Source organism: Alligator sinensis, unplaced genomic scaffold (assembly GCF_000455745.1).
Source record: "Alligator sinensis unplaced genomic scaffold, ASM45574v1 scaffold1161_1, whole genome shotgun sequence".
NCBI lineage: Eukaryota > Metazoa > Chordata > Crocodylia > Alligatoridae > Alligator > Alligator sinensis.
In genome coordinates, this window is record NW_005843255.1 from 181,844 (window position 1) to 191,461 (window position 9,618).

The 9,618-nt window shown below is 61.8% G+C and overlaps 1 protein-coding gene across 1 annotated transcript in view; it reads right to left on the bottom strand.

Moving 5' to 3' along the window:
• Positions 1 to 9,310, bottom strand: part of CASQ1 (calsequestrin 1) — a 19,519-nt gene extending 10,209 nt beyond the window's left edge. Inside the window, exons 1-4 of the mRNA XM_006038126.2 lie at positions 8,723 to 9,310; positions 2,479 to 2,563; positions 1,631 to 1,731; positions 681 to 792 (exon numbers count right to left, since the gene is read on the bottom strand). Of these exons, the coding sequence (XP_006038188.1) occupies positions 681 to 792; positions 1,631 to 1,731; positions 2,479 to 2,563; positions 8,723 to 8,965 (541 nt within the window). The 5' untranslated portion in view covers positions 8,966 to 9,310. The remainder of the gene's footprint in view (positions 1 to 680; positions 793 to 1,630; positions 1,732 to 2,478; positions 2,564 to 8,722) is intronic.
• Positions 9,311 to 9,618: the final 308 nt, after the last annotated feature.

Below are 9,618 nucleotides of genomic sequence, written 5' to 3' on the forward strand. Positions count from 1 at the left end.
GCGGGGGGATGTGTTTGCGGCCCCAGCCGGGCTAGTGGTTCGATGAGGCGGGGTCAGGTCTGCTGGCGCAGCCTGGGGGGCCGTGGATGAGGAGCCGGCGCAGAGGGATGGATTTTTGCTGGGGGTGGGCAGGACAGTAACTGAGACCAGCAAGCGCTCGCCCAGCACTGAAATGCAGCCACCTCTGGGGTGGGCATGAGAGTTACATAACATCCACACAAAACCAAGGGGCCAGGAAGCAGAGCCGGCAGGGCCTGTGGGGTGGCCAGAGTGTGCAGTCATGTGAACTGGTGTGGCCGGGACCCCAGGGACACTTCAGCTCTTCCTCCTTCAGCTCCAGCCAGGGCTGCGAGCAGGCTGGGCCTCAGCAATCGTTTGGCATCCGAGGGGCAGAGCCTCCCCCAGCGCAGCCCCTGCAGTGCGCACGGGCATGGGCCAGGCCTTCCCCCCAGCTCCCCACTGCAGGAAGACTGGGCAGAGAGAAGAGGAGCTCCTTCCCCAGGGTTTATTGGGGCAGGCATCTGGGGGCTTCACTGTGTATGCACACACCCCTCTGCTTTGACCCAGCCCCCTGTGTCTGCCCGACACTGCTAGGAGGAAGCTCCCAGCCCCAAAGGCACAAGACAGACACTGGAGCCCAGGCTGGGCTGGGTTGGGGGGGGACGATGACACACACTTACGCTCTGAGTCCTCGCTCTTGAAGTAGCCGATGAGCTTGGGCTCCTCATCGATGTTCTCGAAGGCCTGGAGCTCGTGGTCTCCCTCGATGAACTCCACTGGGTCCTCCAGCACCTGGGGCAGGGAGGGCATGGGGTGGTGGCTCAGCTTGGGGCCACAGACCCCTCTGTACCCCCATCTGGGGGCAGGCAGCTAATACCCCCCCAGCATAAGAGCTGCACAGGAGGGGGCAGGGCTGCCTGGTGCAAGGAGCAAGGCTGCAGTCTCAGGCCTGGCACCTCCACCCAAGTGGGCTTCCCTCCTTGGTGCCCAGCTGTGAGATGTAGGGTGCATGAGGATGGGCTCCATGTTTTCCCCTGCAATACCTGGCCAGGGCGTGAGAGGGGAGCAGGGCTGCTGGGGAGAGATGGGGCAGAAGAGACTGGAGGAAAAGGGTCAGGTATGGGGGTAGGGAGCAGGAGGGCTCTGGGACCACCACTGGTCTCTCCTGCATCCCTCCTGCATGTCCCTGCTCCTGCTATGGCAGCCTCATGGCACATGCTGGCCTGTCCCCATGGACCTGATCATGGGGATACCCCAAGGGCTCCACCTGGGGGCAGGGTACAGCCAGCCTGGGTTCACCTGCCACCCAGGGCACGCCAGAGGGGGTCAGGGCAAGGCCTCGGCATGGGATCCAGGACTCCTGGATCCTGTCTGCTGTGCTGCAGGATCCATCAGCTGGAGTAGAGGGTGCAGGACCAGCTTTGGGAGAAGAGTGCAGTCTAGTGGCTAGAGCAGGGGCCTCGGGGTCAAGACTCCTGGGTTCCAGCCCACCATTTATTTCCCCCTACCCTGTGGGGACAGGGGCCCTGTGGGCAGGGGCTGGGCTGTCCCCATGGTGAGGGGCCAGGGCCCAGAGCTTGGGGGTGCATCTGGGGGCAGGCAGCCACCCAGAGCACCAGGGAGTACTCACGTCCAGAAGAAACTCGACCAGGGTGTCAGCGGACAGCTCCCCATCATACTCGATCATCTCATCCTCCTTGAACACGTACACGCTATCCTCCTCTGTCAACCCTGCCAGGAGCGAGGTGCAGTGGTGAGAGCAGCATCCAGCAGGATGAGGTCTCGGGGGGTCAGGGTCTGGGGGTTTGGGGGCTCTGGTTCTGGCCCCAAAGGGAGCAGGGGGCTCCTGTGCTTCTGGGGAGCTGGGGGGATGGGGTCCGTGATGCCAGAGTGTGTGGCTCGGGGGCCGAGGGGGTACAACCCGAGTGGGGCAAGGGATGGCAGGCGCTGGGGCTGGGGGGCATTCTCCATGCCTGGCATGAGCTCCCCACGCCCTCTGCTGGGGGCTCAGCCAAGTGCCATCCCAGCTCCATCTCCTCCCTTCTTGGGCTCAGCCCGTGGGGACGTGTGAATCTGGAGCAGGCCATGGGGCTCCCCTGAGCTGGACCCTTCCCCTGGTGCCGAGGCAATCCCAAGAGAGGTTGGCTCTGTGCCTGCGCTGTCAGGGTGGATCTGGCAGCAGAGGCAGCTCCTGCTCTGCCTGGGCCCCGGCAGCGCCGCAGCTCAGCCCATCAGAGCCAACTCATGGCTGGGACAGGACCAGCCCCTCCAAGACCCCAGGCAGGCAGGCCGGCCGGCGCCCTGCCCACAGGGCAGTGCATGGGATGGACAATAGTCTCCTACTGCTGCCAGGTGGAGGCAGGGGACTCACAGGCTGACCCTGTCTGCTGGCGGGGCTGGACTCCCACACTGACTCCGGGGCCCATGGGTGCCTCCCAAGGCTTGGGGCAGCACCAAGAAGCCCGGCTCGGTGCTTACCCAGCTTCTTGGCCACAGCTGCATCCTTCTCCGAGTCCACCAGGCCAAACCCGACGCCTTTGTCCTCCAGGACTTGGGCTGCTAACTGGGAGGAAGAGCCGAGGGGGAGGACGAGAGAGAGGAGAGACAGGAAAGAGTTTGAGAGAGGGGCTGGGTGGGGAGTGGGTCCCTGTGGGCAGAGGCAGGTCCCAGAGGGGCAGGGGCTGGCACCGGGGTGGGGGCTGTGTTAAATTTTCTCTGCCCAGAGGACAGAGACGTGACGTCTGACCAGGCAGCTCCTAGCAGGGTCAAGGAGAGCTTGGGGGATGCCGCCCTCAGGTCCTGGGAAAGCTGTCCCCAGCCTCCCCTTTGCTGACAGGACAACTCCCTGGGGGGTCCTATGCCAGACTCAGGGGAGGGGGCAGACTTCACCCGGGTGCCCGCACCGCCCTGGGGGTCGTGCCACAGGTACAGAGCCCTGGCTCAACCAGCATCCAAGTCACCCAGAACCAGCAAATCCTTTGCCGACAGCTCAGTCCCAGCGCCATCACCAGTGCCCCCTGCCCACAACCATCTTTCTGACCCATCAGAGCCCTCTTGGGCACCCCCTGCCCAGAACTGCTCCTCAGGCCCCCGGGGCATCACAGAGAGCTGGGTCCAGAGCCCAGGCCAAAACCGTCACCGCCGCCCAGGCCCAGAGCCATCCTTGGGTCAACGGCAGCCTGGACTCGCTGGCCCAAGACGTCCCTTCCAGTCCTGTGTTGCTGGGACCCCTGCAACTCCAGTAACTGCCCAGCCCCAGCCCCTTCACACCACCGCAGTGACCTACCCCCAGAGCCCAAAACTCTGGCCTAGAAACCCCAAGGCTGAGTCTCAGAGCCCCCCAGACCTTCATGGGGAGACAGACCCTCAGCTCACCGATCTTCCCCCGACTACAAACCACCAAGCGCCAGCCCAAGCTCTGAGCTGGGACCTGCCCAGAACTGCACCCAGGCTCGTGAGTCACGGGCACTGGGTGCTCACAGGGGCACAAGGCAAAGCTGCCATCACTAACCTGGTTTCACTTCTAGGGGGATGCAAACTTGCAAGACCTGTAGCACACTGCTCACAGTGTAATGTGGCCACCTCTGGGGAGGAAGGTGGCAGCATGCCATCATGATACGCTGCCATCAGGAACGGGGGGCAATAGGCTGTGTCCAGGTATGCTGGCAGGGGGACTGGAGGTGGATGGGACTGCCGCTGCTGGGGGCAGCAGGGCTTGCAATGACCGGAGGACAGTACCTCCCGGCTATGTTGGGGCAGTGACTAGCTGGCACCCTGCCCCACAGACGTCCGGCAGCATGCGGAGGGGTCAGAAACGCCATCCCACTGCTGCCAGCCTGGCCTCAGGCCCCTTGTGCCACTCACTGCCTCCCAGCAGCTGAAACACCCTGTCTGTCAATCAGTACGGTGGATCCCAAGCTGCCAGCACCAGTGACAGTATCACACTGGGCAAGGCAGCGGGGCAGGGGTGAGCACCGTACAGTACAGTGCATCGCAGCACGGGGGCACGAAGGAAACTGGATCTGCCCCAGGCATGGAGTGGGGACTGATTTGTTCTCAGTGCACAACCCGCACACAGGCACTCACACACACGTGCACATGGTACTCGCACACGCATTGCACAAGACGTTGCATGCATAACGTGCATACAGAAACATAAAGCATATGCACAAAAAACCATGACACAGGCACACACAATGCCTGTGTCAAAACACACAATGTCCTTACACAAAACAACATGCAGCAAAACACACACTCATGTACATGGACACAATGAACGCACAGAGACACAACACACTCGCATACATAGAAACGCAGCAGCACATGACACACCCTCTCATTCAGAAACACACAGAGACGCACTACATGTACACACAGAAACACAACCAACACAGACACGACACACAGCACATGCCCGCACATGGACATCTGGCAGTCTCACGCATTCACGGACACAGAAGAATCTCCACTCGCACACTCGCTCACCCTCAGGCAGATGTAAGACCTCCTGACACACATGCACGCACAAAGCAAACGTTCCCCTCAACCCCGAGTACTGCAATTACAGAGGTTTTGGAAAAGAGTGTTGCTCAGATTGAAACAAGGCTCATCCCCCCAGTCCGCCTCCCCCCGGGGCTTGGAAGCTGAAGCAGCTGAGGTGGGGAAACTCGTGCAATGTGTGATGTGAAGTGACAGAGGCTCCCCTCGGGCACCTGTGCCGTGCCTGTTCCCCGTGCCCTGCTGGCACCCGGTGTGCCAGGGAGAACATAGGTGGATGGGGCCAGTGGCCAGGTCCATGGGGCTCTCCATAGGGAAGGGCCGTGCATTCAGCCCGAACCGCTCCGTGGGCAAGGGCTCAGGCAGTGTTTACACAAAGACCGCTTGCCTCCCTGTCACTTTGCAGCTGGACAAAGGCCATGGAGCTGGCAGCATCCTGCTGACCGCAGCAGGCTTTGGGTTTGGCCTGTGCTGCAAGAGTGCCCTCGGCTCTGCCCCCGGGCCAGGAGGGCTTCTGTCTGAGGGGTGGCACCGTGAGGCGGGAGCAGAGGGCAGCCTCCCAGTGGGGCCAGCCTGAGCTGGGCTGGGGTGGTGGGGAAGAAGTCAGAGCCAGGGTGTGAGGCTGCTCCTGTCACATCAGGCGGGGGCTCTTGGCCCCCTGTGCAGGGGCCCTGGCATCACACATGTGACCAGCTGCAAGCAGGACAGACAGAAGCCCTTGCCATTGGTGCCCATTGCACTTGTGCTGTTGGCGTTGCCAGCCCCCGCAAAACCAACAGCAATGGTCTACACCCATGCCCGTTCCCACTGCCTCAGCCTGCCCCTGTGCCTACCACCACTGCCAGCTTTGACCTTGGGGGCAGCCGAGTGAAGCCAAGGGTGACCGGCCTGGCCAGATGCCCCCACCCCCAGCATCTCTGGCATCCCATTGCAGGCTGGACACACTGTACAGCGACGATCTCTGCCAGCAGCAGGAGGTGTTGGGCGGCCTCAGGGGCACCAGAGCACTCAAGCCCACTGGCTCTGCCCATAAATTGGGCCTCCTTGGTGCTCCTTCATAGCTACAATCACGTTTGTCCAGGAGGGTGAGCACCACAGAGCCAGCCGGGCCAGCAGGACGGGCCCCAGGTCAGCTCCATTTCCATGGTGGCCGTGCAGGATGGAGCCAGCCTGCACCCCACTGCCCTGGGAAAGGCTCCCTGTCCTCTCAGCTCAGGCTTTCCCTCCTGCCACAGCCGTCCTGGTGCAGAGACCCCTCCATGCATCGGCACAAACTCCACCAGGGTCCCCGGTTTCTGGGGGACAGCTCCTCTGGACCGGCCCTTTCCCACACACTGGACCAGTTGTGCCCCCCGCCCTGGGTCACGTTGTCCATGAGACCCTTTGCAGTTGCTTGCTGCCACAGGAAATTCACTTTCCGCAGAGGCCCAATGGGGCAGGCAGGCCTGAAGGGGCCCAGAGTGTGCTCCTGGCACAGTATTGTTGCCTGGGGACTGGCTGGGGCTGGGACTGCAGCATCAGATGCTCGCCAGCCCCAAAGCAGAGCCTGATGCCACGACACCGCAGCAGAACCTCACCCCCACTTCAGTGCCTCCAAACGTGTCTCCTTATGACGCCTCAACCCCGGCAGGAGCCCATGACACACACGGCCCGCTCTCCCAGCTGTGGAGAAGCCAAGGGCTCCAGCACCTGCTGCAAACCTGAGGGGCTGGCTGGCCAGCTGTGCTGTACAGCGTTAGCAGCACTGACTCCCACAGCTAAAGAGCAGGATATAATTAGCCCCGGGGTAAGTTCAGGGATATAAATACCCGGCACGGTGGATGCAAAGCTATGCAGGCGCCAGAGCTGATGAAAGGTGCTCGATTGACAGCCCGGGGCTGTCGGGTTTTCTATGTCCCCACAGAAATGGGAGAGCAGCAGCACCTCTGCCTGCCCTGCCCGCAACTCTGCCGTGACTTGGGGCCCCTGTCGTGAGCTCGCCACTGGATGGCGGTGGTGTCTGCAGACCCCAGTGGACCAAGGGGTGCCCGGAGAGGCTGTGAGACAGCTCCCCCACTGAAGGGCTCACAGGAGACCAAGCAAAGGGCAGCAGGGCAAGGTGAGGTGGGAGGGCCACATCCAGCTCATCAGGAACTGGCCCCAGGCTTCACATGCCCAGATGTGTACTCCTCACCCCAAGCACCCTCCTCCCAGCCTGGGAGAGCAATTCGGAGATGGACTGAGGCACATCCAGCCCATGTCTCACTGCCTACTGGCTCCACGCAGCACCTCTCCACCCTCCCGGGCCCTCTGCGGTGGGGCTGAGCCACGGGGGCTGGCCTGAGCTCCCTGAACAGGGTTAGGCAGAACTGAGGGCTGGAGATGGGGGGCCACACTCCAACCCCGTAGCAGGCAGGAGCGCGATCATGCATGGCTCGGGCTCAGCCCTGCAGGGCCAGGCTATGCTAGGCTCCAGAAGCATTGGGACTGAATGTCCAACTGACCCAAAACACCTGTAGTGTGGCTCTCCCCTTAATGAGTCCACCTGTCTGGGCACTGAACCCTTCTACACCTCTTCACTGAAGCTGCCCATACATTGGCCACGCTGTAAAGAAACTGGGACTCAAGGTCCTGGCATGCCTGGGTCATGAGGGATTCCCAGCGCTGAAACGGGGAGAAGCCCATTCCCCTGATCCTGCCTGGCACCCGGGGGGTTGCCAAGGTTGCCTTCCCCTAGGCTCATCATATAGGTAGGTGCCTCCTGCCTCCCCTGCAGCCTAGTGCCCCACTGGCCCATGCCCACCTGGGTGGAACAGACCCCCCCGCCCACTCCCTTGCCCATCACCCTAGCTGACACCGGACACATGAGCATGAAGCACAGTGCCACACACTGGACCGTAGCCAGCACTGCCCCCTTGGGCGCTGCTGATTCAGCTCCAGGGTTGGCAGCTGGCCGGGGGGATAGGACCAAGCATCCTGCCCGCCCCCTGGCTGCCTGCCGCCAGGGTAGAGGAAGAGGGTGTGTGCTCCTGCACACCGCACTGCCCATCCCAATTATGGAGGCGGCAAATTTAGACCCTTCTCCTGGGACTGCTCCACAGACCCGGCAAGATGCCCGCAGCTTGCGGCAGCACAGAAGCTGCGGCCAGCAAAACCCAAGTGCCCTGTGAAAGCATCGTCTCCTGGTACTGCCTTGGCCACTTCCAGCAGCTTCAGTGAACGTGAGGAGCTCCCGGTGCCCCTATGCACCTGACTAGGATGCTGCACCCCAGCACTGCTGTAACACTGCCACGACAGCGTAGTAAAGCTGTAGCAACAGAGGAATAATGTTGTAGGGAGACCATAACAACACTGCAATGACCCTGTAGTCATGTTCTGGTGTCACAAGAGCCATGCAGGAGCAGCTCTGCAACAGCCCAGTGCTGGACAGAGGTACCATCAGGCTCTCCAATGCTGGTGCTTCCTGGCTGTCCTGGGGACCTCATCTTGTCTGCACCATGCTGAGCACTTAGCCCAGCACCAGGGATGGTTCCTATTGGGGGTCCTCCCCATGCCCCTCGCCCTGGCTGCATCAGGCGAGTTTGAGGGGAAGTAAGGAGCAGGTTTGTTCTCACACCTCTGCCCCTGGGAGGACACGTGTCCAGCAGCAGAAACCCAGGGCGGAAGAACTGTATACAGGGGCTGCAGAGGGATGTGAGGCTATGCTCCCACAAGAGGCCACTGTGGGCATGTGAATCTCGCACCATGATGGGGACTTCAGCACAGGCCCACTCACAGCTGCCTTCATTACAAGCTCAGGTGATTGGCAGGTGTCACTCTCCCCAGGCCTCGGCACGCGAGATGTCGGTAAGTAGGTAACGTGCACACAGCTTGCCATGTGTGTGCATGTGTGTGCATCTCCCCCCCACCCCCACATCTCTGACCCAAAATGCTCCCTAATCACGTCCCATTTTTCAGGTAGCCTGAATTCCAGACCCACTGCCCGCGGCTGCACTCCCCTCCCCTCTTTCCAACAGCCACGCTCCCCCCCAGAGGCAGCTGCATCTCCGTGGCAAGCAGAGAGGCCCATCTACAGAAAACACCCCACAGGTGCTATGTAATGGGCCAGGGAAGGACTGGGGCCCGCAGAGCAGGCTCCTGTGGGCTGCTGTGGATCAGAGGAGCTAGGCACATTTCAGGGAGCTGAGGGGTTAGAAAGCACCAGCCCTTCCTCCTCTTTCCTGCCCGCCCAGCCCTCCGCCGTTACCTCCAGGATGAGCTCCTCCATCTCAAACTGTCTCTGCGATGCCTTGTCATCCCCCACGGGATCATGGTAGAGCAGAGCCAGGATCTCATACTTCTTCAGCACCGCCTTGTAGTTCTTGGCGTTGACATCGATGACCCGATCCACACCGTCGTACTCGGGGAAATCCAGGCCCTCCTCGCCCCACGCCCCGGGGCTGCCCACGGCCAGCAACAGTGTTGCCAGCGCCAACCCGAGCCACTGCATCCTGAGCCGCAGCAGGTCCGACGCCCAACCGGGGATGCCGAGCGACGGCTCACCTTCTGCCTGGCCCCTCCTGTGCCTCTGTCTGGCCCACTTGCCCCTTCCTGCCCGCTATCCGGTGCTCTTTATGGCAGTGGGGGGCCGGGGGCCACGGACCCGGGTTGCACTGGGCACTTGGCTGGCGCAGGCGGTGGCGGAGGGGGCAGCCCTGGGGCGGTGCTGACTGCTTCAAGGGGAGCGAAGCCTCCAAAGCGAAGAGGAAAAGTGTGAGGCAGACCATAAAAGAGCCTCGGGGAGGGGAGGGCTGCGGGGGGCGGAGGCCTGTCTTATCCTGAGAAATTTGGCACCCCCTTCCCGTACCCACCCCCACACTCCCTGACTATATATGTATATGGCAGATGTATAGCCTTATATACAGGCTCCGGCCTCATGCCTCCATGCCAGCCGATGGCTAACCCACCCCTCCTGGCCGACCCCCCGTCGGGCCCTCCTTAATGCAGGGGGGGGAAAATTCCCACATTGGGGGATTGGGTTTCTCCTTCTTCCATTCTCTCACTCCCTTTCTCTTCTTCTTCCTCCCATCCCCCGCTCCTGGGCCAGTCCGACTTGATGGCATCTCGATCACCATATTAAGGAAGGAGAAGGGAGACAAGATA